Source organism: Sardina pilchardus, chromosome 6 (assembly GCF_963854185.1).
Source record: "Sardina pilchardus chromosome 6, fSarPil1.1, whole genome shotgun sequence".
NCBI lineage: Eukaryota > Metazoa > Chordata > Actinopteri > Clupeiformes > Clupeidae > Sardina > Sardina pilchardus.
In genome coordinates this window covers 8,911,041-8,937,147 of record NC_084999.1, presented here as the reverse complement: position 1 = coordinate 8,937,147, position 26,107 = coordinate 8,911,041, and the positions used below count along the sequence as shown (strand labels likewise).

The 26,107-nt window shown below is 39.9% G+C and overlaps 3 protein-coding genes across 3 annotated transcripts; 2 read left to right on the top strand and 1 right to left on the bottom strand.

The window, feature by feature from the left end:
• Positions 1–618: 618 nt before the first annotated feature.
• elovl4a (ELOVL fatty acid elongase 4a) lies at positions 619–7,711 on the bottom strand. The gene is made up of 7 exons (XM_062538359.1): positions 7,535–7,711; positions 6,280–6,368; positions 5,502–5,689; positions 4,783–4,863; positions 4,095–4,266; positions 3,049–3,176; positions 619–2,541 (listed from the first exon to the last, which is right to left on the bottom strand). The coding sequence occupies exons 2-7, from the start codon at positions 6,344–6,346 to the stop codon at positions 2,236–2,238; spliced, it is 942 nt and encodes a 313-aa protein (XP_062394343.1). The 5' UTR covers positions 6,347–6,368; positions 7,535–7,711; the 3' UTR covers positions 619–2,235.
• Positions 7,712–10,022: 2,311 nt separating this feature from the next.
• Positions 10,023–12,994, top strand: dctn3 (dynactin 3 (p22)). Its single transcript, XM_062538366.1, has 7 exons — positions 10,023–10,157; positions 10,540–10,624; positions 10,706–10,792; positions 11,033–11,116; positions 11,253–11,311; positions 11,926–11,985; positions 12,422–12,994. Exons 1-7 carry the CDS (start codon positions 10,056–10,058, stop codon positions 12,506–12,508), a joined length of 564 nt encoding a protein of 187 aa, XP_062394350.1. The 5' UTR covers positions 10,023–10,055; the 3' UTR covers positions 12,509–12,994.
• A 1,003-nt stretch (positions 12,995–13,997) lies between these two features.
• ttk (ttk protein kinase) lies at positions 13,998–25,695 on the top strand. Its single transcript, XM_062538330.1, has 25 exons — positions 13,998–14,098; positions 14,634–14,723; positions 14,833–15,055; positions 15,149–15,255; positions 15,399–15,542; positions 15,665–15,779; positions 16,150–16,234; positions 16,392–16,498; positions 16,595–16,679; positions 16,803–16,911; positions 17,020–17,242; positions 17,369–17,475; positions 17,653–17,796; positions 17,952–18,118; positions 18,447–18,586; positions 20,001–20,130; positions 20,290–20,376; positions 20,463–20,620; positions 21,571–21,722; positions 21,839–21,963; positions 22,203–22,280; positions 22,457–22,633; positions 22,752–22,848; positions 23,162–23,247; positions 25,225–25,695. The coding sequence occupies exons 2-25, from the start codon at positions 14,636–14,638 to the stop codon at positions 25,309–25,311; spliced, it is 3,021 nt and encodes a 1,006-aa protein (XP_062394314.1). The 5' UTR covers positions 13,998–14,098; positions 14,634–14,635; the 3' UTR covers positions 25,312–25,695.
• The last annotated feature ends 412 nt before the right edge of the window (positions 25,696–26,107 follow it).

Sequence of the window (26,107 nt, the reverse complement as noted above, 5' to 3'; positions counted from 1 at the left end):
AACTTCAAATAATTAGGAGAGGGGGGGAAGGGAGATTTGGACATGCGGGATGCTTAATGACTCATCCCATGGCACCAAATACTACAGGATGTAATCACAGGAAGGGAGGGAGAGGAGATTAAGACCATGTCATTGAAACATACAATTTTGTATTTTATTACTCAAAAACAATGGATGGCATAGCATGAGGATATAGTTGTGGAGGTCAATAAGGTAAGCAATGCTGAGTCTTAAAAACATCTGATACTTTTTCTAATGGATTATGTGAGCTGTGCGCTTGGACACGTTTCAATGAGTAGGAGACATAAGTAGAAATAGTTACTATTTTGGACAATGCTGCCCCCTTGTGTACAATAGACAGCCTATCGATATTGTTCTGCTTACGTCAAGTATATCAAATTGTTGTTCAGCTGTAATGTCTAATATGATTAGATCTGATTGTTCAGCAACATCTTAAGAAATTCAAAATGTACTAGTAAGAAGAATATGTAGGCTATTCTGAATTATAATTGCATGGAGCAAAACAGGAATGCACCATAAGTTTGTATGAGTTATCTAAATAAGTATTGCATAGAAATGCAATCACATGACTCAAGTAATAAACTAAAAATGACTCACTTACATTGGCATCCAGTTTAATATATCGACAGCAAGAGGCTGTCAGAGCTGGTCATTTAAAAAAGAGAATAAATGTCCTCTTGTCTGACCTTTACATATTCCCAAATGCGCAATGTACAAAACTGCACAGCATATACAACATTAAAAAAAGAAAATAAATATTTAGGAACACCAGACAACAAATAATACATTTCCATTCTCAAGTATTATATTACTATTTTGGAAGAAATAAAGTGGGGAGGAACAAGACATATAGCATTAAACACATTGCTTGACATGTAACAGAGTTCTGCAAATGAGCTCAGTATTGTTTTGCAACAGACAGACACAATAGCACATCACACACTCCTTCAGTGGTTCAGTTAGGCTTGTACTAATTATCTTTATTAACAGTGCCCTTCTAAACTAATATGTACTCTATGTTAATGGGGCGCCATCTTGTTCCAGTTTTTAAGATATAATTTCCCTTGGTAGAAACCCGGCCATCATCAAGTGTGAATCTTCTGCGTGATGGGATGTTTTCTAATACCTAATCTTTTGCAGTTAAGTTTCAAATCAGCATGCATGGTTGCTGCCAAGCCAAATAACAACACAGTTAATATCTAAATTACAGCTTTTGATAAAATAAATACAAAACATTTTGCAACATCATTCCATATCTGTAGCATTCTGTATCAAAATGACAAAGGGTCAAAATTAGTACACAACTTCTTGGTTTGTAACAGTTCAATTGGCAGTCCCAATGCATGAGAGAGGATTTCTGTTTTTCTTTGTGGAAATATACATATATATCTATAATATAACTTATGTTACTAGTAATAGTTACTAGCTATGGTACTTCATACTCATATTTCCACTGTGTTCAAAGATATCCGGTGACTCGGTAAAACTGGTAGACACAGCCCCAACATAAGGGGAATATTACAGGGGAAGCCATCCTTTTACAACTGACATTCCAGCGGCATGACTGTGGCCAGACATAATGTACACAAACAAGCTCTCAATGTCACTCTCAAAATCTCATCGAGAGGACAAACAGACACACACACACACACAAACACACACACACAGTCTAACATAATTTAACAAGACATGATTGATCGCATAAAGACAAAAAAAAGAGATATGTTTGAATGTAAAAAAAAGGCATACACATAAAATTGTAAATCAAACGAAATTCCCAAACACTGGTCGATTGGAGGGGCATAATGTGAGTTGATTGAAAGGGATTTTAAACCCTACATGAATGCCTGACTATGTGATGTGTGTTCCAATCCCTGTACAGCAGGGCCCTAACACAAAGCACAAAAGAAACAATGGCTGTACAGGGAGGAAAACTCCTGCATTTTCTGCAATGATAAATGAACACGATATCCTCGACTATGATTAACCCGACTGTATATGACCCACCCACCAAACCCAGAATCCCTTCAGTTACAGCCTCCGTATACCAGCTGGTTCCCCTATTGCAGCCCCACATCATCACCAATGAGTGGTTCGACATCACATTAGCTCACATCACAAACCAACCAACCCTCTTTCTCTCTCCAGCGCTGTGGTCAACCGAGAGTCCACAGGGAAACCGGCTCGCCCCGCTCCTCTCTTCCCCCACCTTTTTTAGTCACGCTTCGCCCTCCCCTTCCTCTTCCGCCTGCCGTTCTCCACCGGCTTCTCCTCCAGTTTCCCAGCCACTCCGTTGCTCATCGGGACGGCCCCGTTGGGAACGCCGTTGGAGACGGACTTGCCCGCTTTGGCGGGGGCCTCGCGCCGGGGCTGGCGACGGTAGGTCTGGTAGTAGAAGTTCCCGAAGAGGATGATGAAGGTGATAGCGTAGCAAATCAGAGCCCAGTGCATCCAATGTGGGAACTGGCAGTCGATGTACAGGGACAGAGCGGTGTGGCCAATGGTGACATGGAACTGGATCTAGTAAACGAGATGAGAAAGTGTTCCGTTTAAGTAGGCAGGTAAACTTAATTAACTATCCATCAGTCAGCTAGTGACAGTATTTTGTGGGAGAGGACCTTCATCATGAGAATATAACACTGAGGACACAATATCTAGTACATGTCCCTAGTTACATCTGCTATGTAATCCGTATGGTAGTTTGTTTACACAACAGAGCAGTATTCCTCACTAACAGCGATTAGATTTAACAATATTTAGGCTATGATGTTTGCTTGTTTGGTCTGACAAAAACAAAATGCGACAAGTTTCCTACAAACGCATTTCCATGCAATGTAATAACAGCATGTTGCTATAATGCAGTGATACAAGTAGAACCACATCAATGTGTATCTACAACAAATACCAACATTGATGCAATGCTACTTGTCCAATCAAACTGCTTCATTTTTAATATATTCACCTTACAGTGATTTATGCTTCATATTTGTTGGCCGATCACATTTACAATGGTGTTTAGATATTTACCATTTGAATGATGGTTAAGTACTTCTTCCACCAGAGGTATTTCTGCACCTTTGGTCCACAGGCTGCAAGCCCATAGTACAAGTACATGATAACGTGGATGGCAGCGTTCATATGGGCGCCAAAGAAAGCTGAACGATGAGAAAAGAGAGGGTTATTGCAGGGTTATTAATACCTATATTAAAATTTGACATGATAGTGCGCCTTTTCCAAACTAGTCCCTACACACTCTCCCTACTCTCTTCCATTCTATGTTTACGAGAACATATAGCCACATTAAGTGCCATTTCAAACCAATTCAGGGGAAGTGGAAGCAGACAGAGCTATGTGAAATCCAACTCTACACAAAATAATGAAAGCAGTCAAGAGGGAGACTTCCTGTAATTTCCGGGGTAAACAAAATGTGTGTTTCACAGAGTTTTTTTTATATATATATTTATAATTGTGTTTGTTATTTCAATGAAATGGCTCTGATGTCAATCTCCTTTTTCAATCAAGGGCATCCCAAAGTCTGGGGCTGTATCAAACCCTACAGGCAGCATCCTCCACAGCCATGGGTGTCACTAGTATGTACTACCTTTAAGTAGTATATCTGTTATGTGTTATTTATGCTGTGTTGTCTGTCTTGTGAGTTTTTGATTGTTGCCATTGTATGCAGTGCATGAGTCTAAGACCAATTTCCCTTTGGAACAATAAAGTATATATCATATAATATCATAGAGCAAACTTTCATGTATGTGGTTACATTGTGCATTCATGAAAACAATCCAGAATAAAACTCTACTAAAACATGACAAACTGTCATCATTCTATCATATTTCCATTTTTATATAATAATAATAAGAAACCTAGAGTCAACAATGGGTTGGGAAAGAAATGCTAAATATCCTATTGTATCATACTGCATGTTATATAGAAATTAGTCTAGTGGCAAAGAAGCCCCATGTTTAATGCATCTTCTTGGCTATATGAGGTTGCCCTTATTCCCTGTCCTGAGCATATGTACACAAAGTGTCTCCCTAATGAGTTAAGGTAAACTGAGGACTCACATTGTCCTCCGGCCACCCATTTGATTCCGATCCACCACAGCGTGAACATGGTGCAGTGGTGGTATACATGCAGGAAGCTGATCTGGTTGAACTTCTTTCGCAGGATGAAAAAGACTGTGTCAAGGTACTCCACTCCCTTTGAAATGAAATACCACCACAGCGCTGCCGCCACCTGTTTGAGGCAAAAAGAAGCAATAGTTTGTCAGGCATGGACTAAACCTGGTCCCAGGACTCAAAATTAGACAACGTTTAAAACGGAATGCAGCAAAATAATAATATGTGGTTTTGATAGTTGTTGGAAGTCATAATTGATGATTAATTTGATTAATGGCACAGCCCTATGCAGCCTTAGACTAAACAGAACAATAGACTAGGCTAAATCCATCTATCGGAAATCATCCCAAATGGATCAATTCTGCCTAAAGTGGGCAGCTCAAACTTAGAGGACAAACATGCAAACAACCAGTGGCCGTGACCTCAGTGGAAACAGTAACACAAAGATGTGAAATCAAATTCCCCTGTGCCTCGGCTGCATGGTTTGGTCCAGTTAAAAAAAGGTCTGAGGGTATCGCGTTCCATGGCTGTCTACAGTGTCTCTTTACTCCTTGTAAGACACAGTCAGGCTCAGACCCTGTCACGCCACGGCTAATCTACTTCCATAAGAGCCTTTTCTCAGGGAAACACTCACCCGCACTTCATTAGGGTCGTCTGAGTAGTCCACAGGCTGGCAGATGTAACTGTAGTTTGCTGCCCGCGCAGCTAGGAAGAGCTAAAACATAACCACATGAACAGGCATATATTTTTTTTTAAAAGCATGTCTACTCGTAAATGCAACTACAATATTGTGTTCATTAGCTATATAATGCTATGTCCAGAATCTTCGTTTAAAAAGTTTGGTGAGATCTAGTTCTTTGTCAACATTCAGCTGTGAACCACTCTTTTATGTGTGCAAAAAAATGCTTTTTGGTTGGCAAACATTTCAAGTGGAAAAGATTCTAATAATTTTTAACCACTTTTTGTGTGTGAGCATACACAAAGATAAGATAACCAGCATAGTCATACTATCACAACAAATGGCAATAGAAATTAAGAATGTGCGATAGGTGAATCCAAAACCCAGGATTCCATACATTCACCCTCTTTGGGGTTTTGAGCCCCCAACATTGTCTACAAGGCAGCGCTGCCTGGCAGACACTAGGGTCAGACATGGGTTAAGGTTAGGGTTAGGGTTAGGATTAGATGCCTTTAAGTCGACAGTGGCAGCACTGCCACTGCCTGGAAGACGACGTGACGTTGGGGGCCCAAAACACCATCGAGCTACATTCACACAAAAGAATTAAGGAACCAGAAACAGATGGCCATCATAAAACCTATTTAGCACCACACTTGAGTGCTGTTAGCACCCACCTCTTTAAAAATGAAAAAATTGAAGAAGACCATGCTGAAGTTGTACACAATGAGTGTCTTTCGAAGTTGGAAAGGCTCTCGGTTCTTCATGTACTTGGGCCCCAGCCACAGGAAGAGCAGATAAGATGAGCTGATGGCCAGCGTTGGGAGTGGAGAGTCCATCAAGGGCCATTTCTCTACTCGCTTGTCTGCAACAAGACATGGACAAGACAAGAAACATCATGGCATTAAATATCCACTCTACTCGCTGATGCAGACCCAAAGGTGGGTATTAGATTGTTCAGTCTTGCAAATCTCAATCCATATGTATTCATTTAGCTTTTTTGGTAGCCTATATGCTATCTTTTTTGCTGCAGGTACAGCAATGCCTCTACTACTGCTACAAAGGTTAAAGATTTTCATTTAACAGAGGCTATCTTTTCCCCTTCTCTCAGGGTCGCTGTTAGAGAATTTGGGCCCCATGTCAGATAATAATTTTGGGCCCCCCGATAATATATAGTATAAGCCCACCCCCACCCGACCCCAGCTGTGCCCCTGCCTCCTCATCTTTGTGTTTGTCTACACATGTCAGCAGCACAGAGTAAACACTAATGTTTGTTACAAAATACTTCTACAGAGCTCATGGTCAATTAAATCAGTCTTCGCTGAAACCCTACACTGCTGAAGGCAGAGTCTGTTCCTGTTTGTTGCTTTATTTAATTTATCCGGTCCCAGAAATGGAAACATATCAGATTCAAGGGACACAGATGGATCCCATACACCCAGTACAGAAAGTCACCTGCAATGGTCAGTCCCCATTTGTAGAACTCCACAGTGTCATTGATGAGATGAGTGAGGATCTCCATCTTTCAGCCGGTCTTGCTTTCTCTTCAAAAAGGCAAATACCAGAAATATTATTCATGTTATAATACAAAACAAACATGATTAATTTCTATCATAGGGCAATAACTGACACTACTTCATGTATTTTGCTTTAAATTAGGTCAAATCCCATATATCACTGGAACATCATATTCCCACAGGGGATACTTGATGTCTCGGATATGAGCATTCAGAAATTAATTTAAATACAAGAAAGCAGGCGATAGGTTGGAACAGGCAGGGAAATACAGGGGTGAGTGGTCAAAAGAACACCTATTAACAGGTCTAACATCCAATGGCTTTAACTTACTAAGTAGCCTATGACTGTCAGTTCATCAGAGGACATTTTTAGACTAACATGCTTAACATGTTGGGATAATTATAAATTGGCCAAAATTCCCCAATTATATACCTGTAATTGCTTATGACAAATTAGATATTTTGCTTTGTCAGCCCATCACACCAGAGGACCTTGGACGATGACTCCATTACTGATCCATTTGGTATGATACAGCCAGTCAGGGGGAGCCGAGCATCGTGCAGCACAAAGGCACTGGGAAGGATTGGTCAGCAGGTTTCCCGGCTGGGATGTGTGGCCTTTCAAGGCACTGAATTGTACTCTAATTCCAACGGAAATCTTCAAGCCCCCCCTGAACCTACTTAAATACGCTGTCTGAAACAATGTGTATAACCACGCCATGGGGATGAATTGATATATTTTAAATCCTTTACAATGACGCCCCTTCCTCCCCTCAGATTAGAGTTGGGTAGCCTATACGCGCAAAAGAGGCTCATCACCACGTATAGCCTTTGATACATAGTATATGTATCACTTAAAATATATACTACTTGTTTTTAGTTAATTCTCACAAAATGCACAAGTAAGCTATATCTCAAATGTACATCCCTAGACTGTGCACGATTAGCTATTCATTGCTGAAACAGCCATAGTCATCGCAGAACCGATAAAAGCTAAGGTAGGCTGATACAACGTGCCGGCCGGGCAGTACCTCTGCATAGGACCGGAGCTGGCCACATTTCGAGTGTAATCATAAGGCAACCCTATTCCAAATTTCGGAAGGAGGTTAAATGGCAACGATCCATCTTCATGCCATCAGAAAATATCAGCACCTGCATCCGCATTTGACATGAATTAAGGCTATCACACTTACCGCGTAGATCAAAATCCTTTTAAAATGACATTCAGCGCAAGGTCACACAAATCGACAGGTCTTCCACCTTTTATAGATGTGGATGTTTAATGTGATGTCTAGCTAAAGTTAAAGTAATTGTAGGGATCCACCGCATACGAAAATCATGTTATATGGAGCATCACAGTCGTGTATCCCTCGTTGAGCGTAGTGCTGCGGCTCCTATGTCAGTTGCCTCGAAAAAGGAGCGTGGAGAGAACTATTGCGCATGCGGATTCCATAGTGGGCCTTCGCCAATGCTTTGGCGATGGTTTTAATGGCAGGGCAGCATAAACAGTTGGGACCTCTAATTTACAACCTCTCTTGTCATTAATGAATTGTATGGTACAGTAGTGCAAGGATGAGACGTTTCTTCAGATTGTTTTCACTTTTTAGGCTCAGCGTGATTTGTCATCAGGTACCTGCGCCTCATTCTTCCAGAGTAGGCGGCTGGTGGATGGATGTCAACCTCTGAAAGATTGTTATTCTTTTGTAGGTTTTTTTTTTTTTTTTTTTGCTACGAGATGTTTTCATACATGCAAGTCTGGTTGACACCCTTATGTATCCATTTTGCATGTCAGATTTCAGTTTTATGGAGTCCTTCATTTGTATGCAGGGCGTTTAATCCAAGATTAAAATCAAGGGATTATTAGAGCCTTGGTTTTGGATTAAGGTTAGCCTAACTGTTAAAAAAGGCATTGAAAACCATTTAAAATCAATTAATTTCAAGACAGTTTTGTTATGTCTCATGCAAACGATTTCACAGATATCAGAGCATTAAAAAAAAGTATTTTTCATTCATATGATAGTTTATTATTATTATTATTATTATTATTTATTTATTTATTTAGGCCTAGCTCTCAAGATAGTGTTAACATGCATGTGTGAGTACACAATTTTATAGAACACTTCAATGGTATTAAATTATATTTAATTGCTCACAAATTTTTATGTCCAGCAAGTCAGTTAGCCATGTATGTCAGCTGTTTTTGTGGTGCAATACGTTTATTGTGCTAACTGCTAAGTCATTGTGGTGTTTAGTTCGATTACAATAACCTAACACTGTGAAATAAAAGGACATATATTGAAAAAGTATATGTCTTTAAAGAAGATTTAATATTACCATTTGCTTAGGACATCGGCTAAATTAAGAATTAGAGGTAAAGATGCCAACAGAGCCCAATGAAAGAATGCAGGGAAGAAGTAAGATAACTGTGACTATCAGTAGGCCTATCAGCTTAAAGGGTTAAAGTGTCATTGGTGCCGTTACTAAGAATATGAGACAATACCACATAATATTCCTCAAGCTGTCACTCTGTTAAACACTCAGAAATAGCAACCACCCTTACACTAAACAAAGTGAATCAACCTGTTCTGCTCATCTACCTCATATCATGTGCACTTCAATCTTACAGTTACAATATTGTATTAATACACCATTGCGTTGTACTGCCTTGCACTATATTTGTATTTCATCTTAAACCTCTGCCTATACTGATACTGCGCTACTCCCACCCTCTCTTCAATTTATATTGCATCCTGCATCTTGCCTGTGCCTGTTGGGGTGTTATGACCATAGCCTTGGGACAACAAGGCCATACTCCCCCTCCAGACAATTGTATTACCCTATCCCACTCATCTATTTATTAAATGTACATTTATTCCTTTATAGCCTACATAGCTTACTGCCCTTATTGTGTTTTTTTTTTTTTTTTTTTTAAACTGTTTTACTGCTTTTTATGTTATTGTTGAGTGTTGTACTTGAGTGCAAAGATTAACCGGAGTCAAATTCCTTGTATGCTCACGCAAACCTGCAATAAAGCTGATTCTGATTCTGATACTATAGTATGTGTTGGCACAGAGGACTTTTCAGATGATTCTGCAATTCATCAAGATTTCCAAACAGGTGCTGACTACAATTCTTAAACTTCAGTGATCAACTACAACAGGAAGTTGATGGCAATATGTCTGGGGTTGTAAAGTAGCCTGCAGTAAAAGAAAGAAAATACAGAAAGAAGAGAAAGAACAAAGTATAGAAAGAAATTAGTAGCCTATAAATAAGATCTTTCCCTAAAGGCCTTTTCACAATAACCAATGCCAAAAATAGGCTAAGTTCTTAATTCGATTTTACTGTAGCACCAGGACTGTTTAAAAATGTTTAGTAGGCTAGGCCTAAATAGCATGCATTAAGTGAGTAAAAAGGTCTAGACACGATTCACAGTGTAAGGGGTCTCTCTAATCTTAGAACATTGGCAGAGCACACATTTATTGTTACTCTCAACATTATTTTACCTTTAGCCTTGGAATTATTCATCTTTGGCAACTGTATGTTATCTTGTCAATATCAAACATCCTAGGTTACATAGTATGAATTTTGAAACAGGCCTGAAGGCAATTTAGCGTCCTCACAAAGATGGCGTTTTCTCTCAACCATAACTGTGTTGACTCCCTACGTCATTTCTAGCCGTCAGACCAAGCAGCTAACAGCTAATGTTAGCTAAAGATGGAGGACAGGAATAATATCGAAGATCTTGATGGACGCCTGCAAATACTCGAAAAACGTGTCTACGGTGACAGAGGATGTAAACTGAACAAAACAGTGAAGGTATTACTATACAGCGGTTACATCTGCACTACAAACGTATTTCTACATGTCCAGAGTGATGATACTGTCTATGGTATTTGCCAGCTCAACTAGCTAGCTATGACAGTTAGCATTTCTTTTTTTCCACTACCCTGTCTGTCTAAACCACTGTGTAATTGTGCTTCAAACACAAGTACCCACTGTCCAGCTCGCTGATTTAATTGTCATTAGGCTGTTATTTATTTGTGTGTCATTGCTAGTTCTCTGCTATTAATATGTAGCCTGTGTCTCTGTTGTCATTCCAAGTTAGCGGGTGTGGCATCTGTCTGATGTTGTGATCAGTCACATTACAGTCAGTCTGTTAATTTAGTTGCCTTTTTGTGCTCATTCTGTTTTTGCTCAGTGTGTAGATTCACTTGGCAAAGTCAATGCTGCTCTTGCAAACACGGCCAACAAGAGGGAGCGTGTCAAGATTCTCCACAAAAAAAGTAAGAGTAGTGTTGTTTCTGGCTTATGAAATCATGCGTTTGTAATCAATAACCAACGGTTTCTATCTGACATTTTCTCAGCTGAAGATCTACTGAAGTATTTGGATCCACAGTTCACTGATTACATAGCTGTACCAGATGCCATGAAGTTGGAATTTATTCTCGCAGGTACTGAAGATCCACTACATACAGTATGTGATGTTTATGTACTGCAATGTGGTAACACAAATTACATGCACAAGCTGATATTTATTGTTATTTTATGATCACCCATTTGCCAGTAATTTCATAGGTGCATCCTGCACTGACTGCCTTGGCCATGGAGATTACTGGCAAGGGGCACCAAATAACGTTTCTACTACACAATAGGAATCATTTAATACAATATTCCCTCTATTTGTATCACAGAGGAGGATTTCTTGCGAACTCAAGCATCCATGCTTGAGCAGGTCAACACTCTGCAGCCTTATCTGGACAGCAACCACATCAAATGTGAGAGATGAGCTTCAAAACTGTCTTAACTGATGTTCATATGACTCTTAAGAGTGTTCATTCATTGCATCTACTCTATTATTATTATTATTATTATTACAATTATTAATAATATATTTTTATTTTCAAATAAAAGCTGTCCCAGAACTCACCACAAAACTACAGCGTCTTTCACAGCTCCACATTAAACAACAGGTAAGAAAAGAAAATTTGCACTCAAATCTGTTCCAATCTGCATACTTAAGGCCGTATACTTTATTGCAGTGCGTTTTTTGCACTGTGTGCTTACAGTACTTGCGTAGTGCTTGAATTTCAACTAAGTAGTGTCGCCCTGAATCCAGCCCCAACTCTCCACACGTAATGGAAATAATCACCACAAAATTTCAACATAACGTTACCGGTGTCCTGTATTCGATAGTGACATGGTCATACTTTGTCAAAACATGACAAAGTTATAACATGCTAGTACATCAGTAAAGTGTGTTTTCCTCTGCTGCTGCTGAAACTGCGTCAAACTTTCCACACTTAACCTTTTGACTATTATGTGTGCACAATCTGGGTTCTTGCAGCACACCTTATGTCGTCATAACTATCAGTGTGAATGCGTATGCAGTCAGATTAGGTATTGCAAGTACAGAAGTATGGAAATTGGAACAGTGGTCTAGTTTTCTGTTGGGTTGGCTTATACAGTTACAATGATTCATGATTCTCCCTAAAGGGTTAGTGCATGTGATAACTATGTTTCTCTGTGCTGTTTCACCCAAAGCTATCCAGAAGTTGTGACTACTTTCTGTGTTTCTTTCTGATAGGATCAGAATGAAGAACTATCTGCAGAAGTGAAGAGGTTGTTTGAGGAGTACAACAAGATGGTATCCTTTCTGGTGTTCCATATTGTCTTTCCTTATTTTAGTATTTGACAAGGAAATGTTTTGTTCGTTAGGCATGCATTTAAATTTTATATCTAATGTCTATCCTCACACTTGGAACGCTGACAAGGATGGTCAAATAATGCCCAATTAATAATTTTGTTATTAATTTTCAGCAGACGGTGGTTACTGACATTTAAAAAAGAAAAAAAAATTTCCTCCATAGGGACAAAAGGCTTGTGTTGATGAAAAATTCCCTTAATTTCTAGAGTTACTTTGGGAAACTAAAAATGCAGCACTTTTATTTTAGAGGTTGAAAAAAAGTCATGCCACTGGTGCTCTGCAGCACTTTTATCAGTCTGCTTTCTGCAGTGACCAAAATTCATGTGGGTAATCATATTCGATTTCTGTGATTTTTTAATCCTTGACCCTTGCACAGATGTTCCTGCTGTCTAAACAGTTTGCCCAGTGGGATGAGACTCTTCGGAAACTTGAAGGACCCAAACCTGGACAAAAAGTGGAGTAACTCCAGAATACTGTATTCCACATAATTGTTACAGTGTATTTAAAAGATGCATTGAAGCAGTTCTTCTCAAAATGTCATTTGCCCCTTTGCTTCATGTTTTGGAACATGATATTGTACACACGCAAAACACTTCCTGTTTGTATTTAAGAACTGATTAAACTCTAATATTGCCATATTTAATGGAATGTACTTTCCACTTGAGTTTGATTTGTAGTTTTTGACTACAATTTGAATTGCTATTTCATTGGGAGTGAAGTTAATGTTTGAAATAGGTGATTGCCTGATTTATGTGTCTAAAGTTAGGTTTTAGTTGAGAGATGTCTTACGAAGTGAGACCTTGGACATTCCACCTAGTGATTCTCAAAAAACACAGCTTGTTTTGAATCAAACTCCCTGTCACTGCTCATAAATGTCATTGATGAATGCCTCCAGCTACAGTTCTGTCTAGCCTGAATACATACCAATAAAAATACTGAAATTATTCTATTCCATGTGTTTTGTAGACAGCTTTTTTCGATTATACAGTACACTATCCAAGTACCATTTGTCAATTTATGGGAAATGAGTGTGTGTAATATTTACCTGAGTACTTTTATACAATTTTAAAACTTTGTACACATTTCATGTCAATATAGATGTACATTAGAGCAATAATAAGTATTTATTTATACTCAATTATTAATTATGAATATACACCAGATCAGTAATCTAACTTTTATAGGTATAATTACAGTTATTTAGCAGATGCTTTTGTTCAAAGCGACACATAAATAATTACAACACAAATTAAATTAACAGTGAAGAACTACAAAAACAAAATACAATATTACCAATAAACAATATAATTCAAGCAATAACCTAATGAGAAATAAACAATGAATAGGAGAATAGCAAATAAACAACCAATCATTCAATCAATAACAACAATAACTATCATTGTTATGGTAAGGCTTAATTTTAAGGAGAATAGCAAAAATAAAAGCAACAATGTCTTAATCAATGGGCTAATTATAACAAAAACATTACTATATTATACAAATCATAACTTTGGAGGTTCACACCGAAATAGATTGCTTTATTGATTCTTAAAGGAAATGTGTTGCTGCAATGTTTGACTTTGGAGGATAAGCAGTCTCTGATAAGACTGTGAATGTTGAATGTGAATTTCTTCAAAGAAGGTAAGACCCCCTCCCCTTGTTAAATGCATCTAGAGATGGTAGGCTATTTGACTGTTCTGCATTTCTTGTGTGAGCCTGGTGGCCTATACCTTTTATCTTGTGAAGACCTGTTGTTATCTATTAAATAAGTAATCGTGTTGTATCTCGCCGTGATTATGAGAAGACGTTTTATTAAAGGAGTCCTCTGGGTCAGTGGTCAGCTGAGTGAATCCAGACTTTACCCACCCCACCGTCATCTGAGACAAGGCGGAGCTCAGATACGAATTAGCCAATGAGGTTGCGAAGTGAGTGGAAGTGGTGAATTTGAAAGTATTGCATGGTAAACAGACTGTGGTGATTTTCATTCCACAGTTAACGTATCACGCAAGGATTATTCATTTTTAATAGGTATAAAAGAACTTTCCACAAACAGGTATGGCTGTGTTTCTACATTTTAAATGCGCTTTGTTCTTAAAGTAACTTTGATTTCCAAAAGTCGATTGAAAAGAATCATGTTTCGACGACATCAGCTAAGTTAACGTTAAGCTAATGGACACGTAAAACACATTAGTGAGCCTAGCTAGCTAGGAGCTATGTAGAGAGACACTTAAAAGGACTTTGCTATGTGTCGCTCATTTGTGTGTTTATGATGATCTTCGTTGTTTCCGTTTGAGTAATATATATACATGTATGTAAACTTATGTGTGAACTGCTTAGATCAAGAAATATCCTGTGCTACGATGCTATCGATAGCCTGTTAGCACACTTTGGGTGACGTTTGGGCACAAAAAGCCACAGTGTGTCAGCAGTGATCTATCTGGGTGCACTAGGGGATAACCCCAGCAATTAGAGCAGTTTAAGTGAGCATTCTTGATTGTTTGGAGGACTTCGCTACTGCTGTCGTATGTATTTGCTACTGCTATCAACGTTTAGGTCAGCAATCCCACTGTTCAAATATGTCATTACAGCCATGGAGGAGGAAGAGCACACAGACAGAAAGCTGCAGATTGCCATGTTGTGCCAAAGGCTGCAAAAAATCAAACGGAACATCAATGATGGTGAGTGCGGTCATGACCATCAGATCATGCAACATAGGATGACATAGAGTCATGCATTTGTGTATTCACAACATGCAATAATTCCACCTACTCTTTGCCTCTCCTCCAGATGACACAGACAATATCAACAAAATCATAAGTTCAAACTCTCCAGGCTCGTGCCTTACCTACCTAGCAAACCTAGAGAAGAAGGGAGACCCACATACTGATCATGTTCTTCTTCACAAACTGATGGATTGCTACACTCAAGTGTTCTCCAACATGCCACTTGGAAAATACTGCCAAAACCAGAGTTATGCACGGATGCTTGTCAGATTTGCAGAGCTGAAGGGGTAAGATGAATTTTTCGAAATGGCTAACCTATTTACACGACTTGCCATTTCCCCTCAAACTTGAAATGTGAACATGTGTTACTTTTCCTCCAGAATTCAAGATGTCAGTGAGGCTCAGGATAACTTCAATGTTGCAATATCCCATTGCCAAGATTTTGCATTCGTCCACATTGCGCATGCTCAGTTTGAACTGACTCAAGGTAAACCATCATAGAGACTCAGTTTCATTCCTCGCAGACATTCATTTTGCAGGTGTTTGAAAATTGTTACAACTGTTTTTACTTTTCCTCACTACTTATTACTATGTTCATATTATGTTCACATAATCATATTTTATCGTCAGGCAATGTAAAGAAAAGCATGTGGATTCTTCAGAGAGCTTTTGAACTGGATGCCAAACCAACAGAACTTCTGCAAGCTGCAATTCAGAGCTTAAAAGCTGGCAGAAGTCAACTGCTTTCCCATGAGGACAGGGAAAATATTGCATGTAAGCCTTCTAATTATTGACTAATTACTATCTGTTTAATTAAATGATAAATATAAGCTTCTATCGGCAGGATAATGTAACCTGTTCTAACCACATAGTACCTGTCTTGTTTTTGTTTCAAGCATCAACAGTTGGAAATGGGCAGGAATCTTTAAGATCTGGCTCGGACTTAAACAAAGACACTATGCAGTCAGATGAATATGGAGACTCACCGCTTGCTAGCATTATCTCCTCAGGGTATGAAATGGTTTGCCATTGCTTTAGTTCAATGATATCAGGTTGGGGTTTTTTATTTATTTTTTTAAAAGTAACTTCAGCATGTATGTCACGTTGTAGCAGACCACTACCGACAACGTATCAGCAACCTCTAGCTTTTTGTCAAACTTGTTGCGACAAGCCTTTTGCGATTTGCCTACTGAGAAAGATACACCAACCAGTGGGCATTAAGTGTAGTATCTCAACAGTTCTGCTCGTGGCACAGTTTGTTCTGTTGACCATAGGGACCATTCAACCTAGTGGGTAGAAACAAGCTTACAATTCATTCACATCTGTCTTTTGACAGTTGGGCTCCTCTGAGTTCTAATGTCTGCTCTTCTTCATCCCATAGGACTGACCAGAGAAACAGCTCTGTTGACAACCAGATACCCTTTTGGAGATCTAGTGCACAACGCAAGAAGTTATCTGGCTTTATGGTACATCTCTAGTATTTGTTGCTCTCCTCTTCTTCGAAAGTATTAACCCACTTAATTGGGAAATTAAGATTTTTGCCCAGGGCAGGCCATCATTTCCATTGTGTTAAGTCTAAGGCATCACGTTATATCCTTGTGCCATGTTTTACTTGTTCCCCAGCCTGGGAGAGTTCCGATGGTTCCTCTCTCTATCCCAGAGGACAATAGTGATGATATGGGACTCATAAATAAGAGTGAGGCGCCTCATCCCAGTGGAAATTTATCCAGGTAGTTTTTCCTTATCAACTAAAGTAATGCCTCATTTTAGTATGGATATTTTGTAACACAAATGTGATTTGTTGCTTGTCTATGATTTTTGTCTAGGCAAACGTCTGGTTCTCAGGTAAACCCTATGTTGTCATTCTCACAAAGCAAGAAGAACAGCTGGGATGGTGAACTCAACCTGAAGGTATGACTTCAGATCATTTTAAACCAAACAGGTCTTGTGCTACTTCTCCATTTAGTTTAGTGTACTAGTACGGACTCGTTTCGGAAGAGATTCCTTTTAATGACTGTATTGTATTGTGTCCAGCCTCTGGTTATTAGCCCAGAGGCTCGTCCGTGGGAGGATGTTGGCCCTGTGGACTCCGCAACCACATTGTTACATCGCCCAGAAAAGAAAGAGATCGCCCAAATAGAAGGTAGCGTATTCATCATTTTTCTTTTTTTATTTGTTGTCACTGCTTGTTGTGTGCATTTCTATGTCTATCTTGTTTGTCATCTGTAACCATGGTGACCATTCTTCTTAGATACCACTGAGTGTGTCAACCGGGTCATCGACTCGAACTCGCCCGAATCATGTTGGACGTACCTGTCGGGCCTGGAGAGGGCTGGGGACCCACGATCTGATTCGACCCTGCTGGCACGACTGCTGGACTGCTACTCCAGAGTGTTTGCCAAACTTCCCCTGAGCAAGCACAGCAAAAATGAGAGCTACGCCAGGTTGCTCGTCAGATTTGCAGAGCTGAAGGGGTAAGTTGATTCCCGGGATTTACACAAATGGATTGTTTGCATGGTGTAAACAGTCTTAAAGTCTTTAATTAGTTATAAGAGTGGAATCGTTGGAATTGGTGATAACGTTGATATAAACTTTTATAGGATTGAGGACCCAGATGATGCTCAGGACAACTTCATCATTGCCAGGTCCAACAGCAGAGGCTTCGCCTTTGTCCATGTTGCACATGCTCAGTTTGAGCTCTCACAAGGTAGAACATGTTGTCGGCTCTTACTGTCATAGTACAACATACAGTATTCTTCTTGAGCGTATGCATGTTTGTTTTATCTGCAGATTGAATGTTACAGATCTTTTTACTTAACAGTTGCAACAGTTAATGTAATATGTATGTTTACCTGATAGTTTGTGTTTATCATATTAACCCTAGGCAATATGAGGAAAAGCACTTTAATACTACAGAAAGCTCTTGGGTTGAAAGCCAAACCTATTGAAATGCTGGAGATGGCGATGAAAAATTTAAAAGCTGGGAACACAGTGCTTCTCTCCACTGAGGATAAGGAGAACATTGCAGGTTTGTGCAATATTCAGATTAGTGTGTATGAATGTGTGCGTGCGGATGGGCGTGTTTCCTCCATGTGTTTTTTTTTTCTCCTTTTTTTTTCTCTGTACACTCATTAATTATTGCTACATCAAATCAAGTTCTCAAATGGCACATTTTGAATGCAGAGCCACCAGCCCCGAGCTTGTTTGCCTCTCAGAGAGATGGACATGACAAGAAGGAAGAAAGTCTCCTCCAGCCGCCCTCCAGCCAGGCACCCCAGAAGTCTCTGATGAAGGAGCCTTCCTCAGAGTGGAGGGTTCCCGCTCGAATTAACAAATATGTTTCTCCTGAGGTACTTGAGACTCACTCAGAAATAATGATTATTTAGTTACCTCTCATGTTGTTGACATAATTTCAACAGGACTGGCACAAGATAAGATGTTATCATATTCATGATGACTAGTTTTGTTTTTTTGTGGAAGTCCATACTGTAGAAGTCCTGTACATGGGTTAAGCCTAGTCATAGACTAAACACTGTTTTCCCGTAGAGATATTCAATGAAATGTTCTTTCTGGGGCTTAATGTATGTATGGGAAACTGGCCCGAGTGTTGGACTAAACTGCAGTGTGTCATATGTTACATTTGAAGTCAGCTTCTGGCGCCATGTTTCTGTTGTCCAGGAGAAGAAGTACCCCACAGAGCCCATGCGCACCCCGCGGCTGCTGGACTCTCTGCCCATGCCCCCTGCCCAGATCCCCTCCCGACTCAACCCAGCCATCTCCTGCCAGACGCCCAACTGCAAAGACCTGCCCCCAAACAGGTGATGTACTGTACTGTTCTCAGATCTGCACGGAATACCCTATCCAGCCGATCTAGAAAATAATTGTACCCGTAATTTCCCGACTATAATGCAACTTGCCATAGGTAGTTGGCCTCAATTACAGTTTTTTACGATTGTTTACACACTAAAATTATTTTTTTCACACAATTAGCAAAATTTTACTCCAAGGAGCAAAACACCTCCACAGATTTGCACAACATTACACACAATGCCTGCTTCAACTTTTTTGCAAAACATTACACACAGTGATTTGTAAAACTCTACACAAATTTCCACACCTTAGACACAGATAAGGATTGTGAGGTTACTTCCTTGTCATTACAAAGCCCTGGATTGCCAATGACTACACTAATGAACGAATTGGATAATCACATCCACCAGGTGTGTAAGCACACATGTGCAAAATTGAAAACGCAGCACTCAGGTGTGCTATACAGTCTTGCTGCTTTTGCAGTAGTTGCTCTTCAGAGTCAAAGTGTATGTACTTTATGCAGTAGTTTTTATTTGTCTACAGATTTTATTTGTTCAATTGATTTCATTGTTGGTTGATTACTGTAACTGATTATGGTTAGAAATACTGTAAGTATACTGTAAGTAAGTATGAAAGAAATACTTGACATATTCAGTCTACAGCAGTCTTCAGTGTTGTACAGTGCAAGTGCAAGTTTATAGACCTATTTATGTACACTTTCCCCATGTCGAACTAATCATGAGGAATGTTGTGGGTTCGTCACTATTTTTTGGACATCTAAATGATCCCTTACATAACAATGTCTGGGCAAAAATCTAGCACATACTGTATGCTATTTCCTAATTTTTCTTTTTACAAATGTGTTTTGCATTTACCACTGCAGTGTGAAACTGGCTGCAATGGTGTCTGATCATTGAGGACTGTGTTTGTTAAATGACAACTAATAGCATTTTTACAAATATGTGTATATGTTTTGACTGAAGTGTGTATGTTTTGACTGAAGTGTGTATGTTTTGACTGAAGTGTATATGTTTTGACTGAAGTGTTTCATTTTGCAAAGAATCTAGGAATTACGCAAACTGAGTGTGGCGTTTGGATAGCTGTGCTTAAATTTTGTTAAAAAGAACTCGGTTTCAAAAATTGTGTGTAAGCAATTGAAAAAAACTGTAACACCCGGATCTCCTTACATGGGCAAAGATGGCAGCTTTGGTTGCTTTTTGTAAGCGAACTTCAGAGGTTTATTTAGGTTGTTGGGTAATGACACATGATACACCACCAGATAGAAAAATGCTAATAAGCTAAATTCTTTTGTGATTTGACACAAGATTGTTGGCAACATCTCTAAAGCACTTTTACTGCACTGATGATCTAAACCAATGCTCTCTCTCTCTCTCTCTCTCTCTCTCCTGTGTCGCGCCGTAGCTTTGTGACGCCGGTCATGAAACAGAGACCGCTGGTGGTGCCTCCCACAGTACAGAGCGTCAGCCAGAGCCAGGCCCCCCTCCCTCAGACCCCACAGAACCAGGTCTCTCAAGTCCAGCAGACACCTCAGGTAGACAACGCTGTCTGATGTCCAAACGCAGTGTTTTGGCTGGAGTACCCATTGTATTGTGCTCTATGTCTTAAGTTTAATTGTTAGTTTGTTTTTATGGCGCAGCAACTGTTAGTCGTGTTGTTGACGTAGCTCAAATCTAACGTCCTACTTCTCCAGGGAACTGTGTTCTCAAACGAGTCCATCACCATCAAAGGCCAGCAGTTCTTCATTTTGAAAATGATTGGCCGTGGAGGATCTAGCAAGGTGAGCACTGAATACTGTTCATCTTCAGTTCTGTTTAGTCATGATTACTGGCTGGCTGTACAATGAACTGTGCGGTTTTTTTGCAGGTGTATCAAGTGTTGGATTCAAAAAGGCAGCTTTACGCCATTAAGTTTGTGAACCTGGAGGATGCAGATGCTCAGACAGTGGAGAGCTACAAGAACGAGATTGAGCACCTCAACCACCTTCAGCAGTACAGCGACCAGATTATTAAGCTGTATGACTAGTAAGTGTGTGTGTGTCAGGCGGTGAGTCTGTAGAGTGGACCTTGTTCTCACTTTGACTTTGTGGCAAGCTATGGTATTGCTGCAGTAATTCCTAAACAAAAAATGTTACTAATGTTTTTGTGATGAAGAGCAGTCTAAGCTAAGTTCTGAGCTGATAGCATGTCTTCAAGGATGCAGTCCATGTAATACACAGAATGTTGTCAAATTCAGTGAATTGCTCGTCATGGTCCTCTAGTTCTTTGCTAGGCTGGGTGAACCCTGCCTGAACTTCCGGGGAATTTGAATTTCGCCCGGCAACTCTATCTATCTCCGCTGTTTACTGCCAGAACTTTTGGCTCCAATCAGAAACGGCCATACTCTAGTCCTGGCACGCTATTGGCCGGTGACGTGACGATAATGAAACTTAAGCAACGCAAAGTGCAGTAGAAACAAAGCGCAGCCTCCCCAGACTAATGTTCAATCTTAAAAGATCGAGCTTAGTATGGTGAAAACGGTTTAACCAGACTAGTTCTTTGCCTAAAAAAATACCGAAATGGTAGTCAGAATGTTAAAAAAATGTTGGAGGTCAGGCGACGGCGGAGGGTTTGGAGGGGGTACGCAGCGACACATAGGGCTCTGCAGGGCATTACACAGCCTTCAGTCCTGGCGCTGTAAATTCGGATACAAACAAAGTGGCTTTGCCAGAGCTATAAATAATTCCAGCCAATCAGCAGTTGGGAGGAAGGAGGAGTGTGTGAATTCGATTGGCTGTTGCTCTCAAATATTATCCACCTTTTGCCTTAATTGTGGGTTGCATCTGTTAGCAATGTCCAAATCATGGGTTTTCATTTTGAGGCTGCAAAAAAAAATAAAATAAAATAATTTTCACTGAAATAGACGTCCATTGTTCTGAAGCGGCCATCTTGGTGGGGGCTGCTGTGTTTACTTCCCTGGCTCCCTCTGCTTGCAGTGAGATCACAAACAGCTACATTTATATGCTGATGGAGTGCGGGAACCTTGACCTCAACACCTGGTTGCGCAAGCGCAAGGTCGTTGACCCCCTGGAGAGGAAGTTCTACTGGAGGAACATGCTGGAAGCCGTCCAGACCATCCATAAACATGGTGAATTGACATGAGCTACATGTACATCCAAGTGCTTCCATTGCTGAGACAGTGATGCCTGAACCATTTTTGGACTGCAATGATTCTATTATTAATATGATTTTTTTTGTCTGTAGGAATCGTCCACAGTGATCTGAAGCCAGCCAACTTTGTAATTGTGAATGCTTCGTTGAAACTAATTGACTTTGGCATCGCCAATCGCATTCAGCCAGACATGACGAGCATCATGAAGGACTCACAGGTATGTTTGCCTGAGTGTGTGAATGTGACGGTGATGAAAGACCCGCAGGTATACTTGTGTGTCTGTGTGACTATAACTGTGGATCTGTGTGTCATGAAAGACTGTGTGTGTGTGTGTGTGTGTGTGTGTGTGTGTGTGTGTGTGACTGTGTGAATGTCACTGACTGTGTATTGTCTGGTGTAGTGACTGTGAGCCAGGTCAGGCCATGCATTATTACACACCCTGTTGCTGTTTCGTAGGTAGGGACTTTGAATTACATGCCACCAGAGGCCATCAGAGACACGTCATCCAAGCCTGGGAAGCAGGGAACTTCAAAGGTAGAAATTACCTTCATATCAAAGAGCAATTTATGCTTGTATCAGAAGGCTTGAATTCATTTGCTAATTGACTTGTTTTTTAGGGGTTACTGCTGTCCTGTTTCGTAACCCAGGATTAAACTCTCTCTCTCTCTGTGTGTGTGTGTGTGTGTGTGTGTGAATGCTTTAATCCTCAGATTAGTCCTAAAGGTGACGTGTGGTCACTGGGGTGCATCCTGTACTGCATGACCTATGGGAAGACACCATTCCAGAGTATCACTAACCAGTTCACAAAGTTACACGCCATCATTGATCCCAACCATGAGATTGATTTCCCTGACATTGCAGAGAAAGATCTTTTGGATGTCCTTAAGGTCGGTGCTATCTATGTTAGGTTGCTGTGCCCTGCATCATATATTTTTCTGTCATCATATATCTATCTATCTATCTATCTGTTTTGGGGTTATTAATTATGATTAATTGCCATTGCAGAGATGTTTGGTGCGCAATCCAAAGGAGCGGATCTCGATTGCACAGCTGTTGGACCACTCCTACCTACAGCTTCGCCCACAACAAGCTCCTGAACCTGGTAGAACACACTTGCACATTTATACAATACTCAGGTCTTGACGTTCTCAGGCACTGCCCAGGAATTCAGACATGGGTCAGGACATTTAAGATGAAAACATAGATGTTAGAAGAATGATAGAAGTTATACAACCCCACTTCTATTTACTATAGCTTTCCGAGATTACCAGACTTGTTTTTGGTTACAGGAGGGTTATATAATGGCTTTGAATATCTCTGGTTACTTCAGGCACTCTAATTTTCCTTCTTTGAGGCCTGAGGCCTGAGAACTGAACCTACCTTAATTTTCTGCATACATTTCTTAACTTATTCAGAGAAGCCTTGCAGTGATGACCTGAAGAGAATCCTCAACGAGCTGGCAGCCTTACAGTCCCCTAACAGCATTGCAAGGGCAGCAAGTGTAAGTGGATGGCTCTTTTGGGCATGAACTGATTGAAGGTCAAAGAGGATGATGACCTTGAAGGATGGATGGATTTATTCATGCTAACATTGCACTCACACTTACATATACATTTACGCACAAATGTTCAAATACATATAATTGAATAAACTTTAGAATATTTTTTAGGCAATTAGGCGGTAGTACTAGGATATTGTAAATGATAAATGGGTTATTCTACAGAAAAGGTGGAATTTGGGTGATGACATACCCAATACTTGTTCAATAGCACTAATCAACTAGGCTGGGTGAACTGATTGGTTGAAGGACTATCCAAGTGTACGGAGTCATTTGAACAATGCCCATTGATCACACCTCTTGTGCAGTAGAAATAGAAAGCGGACTCCCCATACTATGTATGTTCAATCTTAAAACATTGAGCTTAGTATGGTGATACCCAGACTATTAATTAACTTGTAAAATTGATTAATCTAATCAGGCTATCCATCAGAAAACTATCACCGATGACAGTAACACTAATGATCATTTGGAGAAAAAATGGCTGCCATGTGACAGAACATATGTCATCAGAAATGTCAAAATCACCTAATTATTATTACACACACACACTGTATATCCATCCACTGTAAAATCAATAACTAATACCCCCCTCATTAGGACCAAAAAGAGATCAAAACAACACTCTGGAGGGGATTGCACTATGCAGTGTGTTCTTATGTAATGTGAATTACATTTCTGTCCCTCCCAAACTAAGTCAAAATGGTGCGGTTAGCAGCCTAGAACCCCCAGACCCCCTCTAATATCGTATGCACATAATAATAATAATACACTTTATTTGTATTGCCCTCTATATTTTTGTAGCACTTTGAGATTGTCCATAACATAAAGAAAAATAAGTAATGCAATTTAAAATAGATTATATACATATATATAATATATATATATACAGTAATTTCCCGCATATAAGCCGCATTGTGTATAAGCCGCAGGACAGTGTTTTATGCAAGTTAAAAGAAACAAAACCATATCAACACCATATTAACTGGCCCCCTGTATTAACCTCATAGTTGAAGAAATTTAGCAAAATCAATTTATAAGCCGCGGTTAATAGTCGGGAAATTACGGTATATATATATATATATATATATATATATATATATATATATACACACACACAAACACACACATACAACACACACATCAACAAAATACATTTAACAAAAAGCTTTTTTAAAAAGATAGGTTTTCAATGTCTGTGGGGCCCTCAGGTGGTCAGGGAGGGCGTTCCACAGCCTGGGAGCAGCAGCAGTAAAAGCTCTATCACCCATCCTGTGGAGCTTGGTTCTGGGGATTTGGAGGGTGTTAATGTTTGTTGACCGTAGGGGGCGTGAGGAGTTCCTGTAGGTAGAGGGGAGCATGTCCATATATGCACATGTATGCAGTAAAAATGTCTATGTCTACTGTAGGCTACTCATTCTTCATTCTTAACATGCATGCTTACCTGAGTGTGTGTTGATGCAGCCTACCTTAGTTATTAGACTTGTGGTGTTTGCAACATGTAATACAAACAAATGTATTACACTATGTAATAGTCACATGCATTCAGCATCATGAGAAGAGTTCACAGTCTGCCAACACATTGAAGTTGAGGAGAAGCACTGTATTTAAAAACTAGCATCATCAAAGTGTTGCTTTCTGGGGTTTCCTGTAAGGCCCATCCCAAATGTAGGCATGACACTGTATAGCCGTCTCACTCATTTGTGGGCCACCTACAGGAAACGTTTGGTTTTAAAATCACTAGTGCGTGAAAACCAGATTTCCCACCCAGATGTAGTCAACATGTAATGATGGCTAACTCCAGGAGAGACCACTAGTGTTCAAATGACAGCTCTGGTGTTCATTTCTTCTTGTTTGTTTCACAGGCATATGTTTCTTTATCTGAGCTAAACATGTTCAAATGTGCTCCTTCCTCTGCAGAATTTGGCAAAAATGTGCAACAGCGGGAAGAAATTGGATGTTGCAGAGTGTGTCAAAACATCCAGCCAGCCCTCTTGGAAAATATGAGCAAATGGGTGAGGTTCAAGCCACCATTCACCTACCACCTCAGGATTATGATGACTCTCCATCCTGGCGTAATTACCCACATGGACTTATTGGGCCAAATTAGATTTACTGGGCATGGGCCATACTGATTGGAACCCATGGCAGTGGGTTGTCTAGCAGACTTCCACTCTAGTCTGCCACCATTCTCTCTCTCACCAACAAACCAGACTGAGCCCTAAATTCTTCGGCAACAACTTGAACAAGCCACTAACCTAGTTTATGTGACCATATGTTTATCTTATTTTTTTTATATAGCCACTTCAGCACCTTCTCATTAGTGGTGTTTAAAAATGTTATGTTGTATACTTTGAAAGCAGACCAATAAACTAACCTTTCACTGTTGAACGGCCGGATTTCTCTTCAAATGCATGTGCTCTTATAATTGGTGTGCTTGCTGACAGTTTTTTCTGATTGCTTAAGCACATTTTTTGTAACTATTGGCTGTTTTTGCAAAACTCTACACACAAATAAGAAAACCTTTCACCAAATTATCAAAACATTGTAGTTCTCTTGCAGAAGTGAAAACCGCTTTTGGTAAAAAAAAAGTAAAAACACAAAACGGTATTTTCACTGAAACAAAACAAACAAACAAAAAAAAAAGAACAGTCTACATCATGTCATCTCTCTGGGTCCGGCCACAAAATTTCATCTACAGTATATGGTATGCAATGTTCTCCAGTCCAAGGCACCGGGAAAAATATCTTCTGGGCTGTTTAGTTGTATCCAGGCCTGACACAATGCCTGATCAATATCCCCA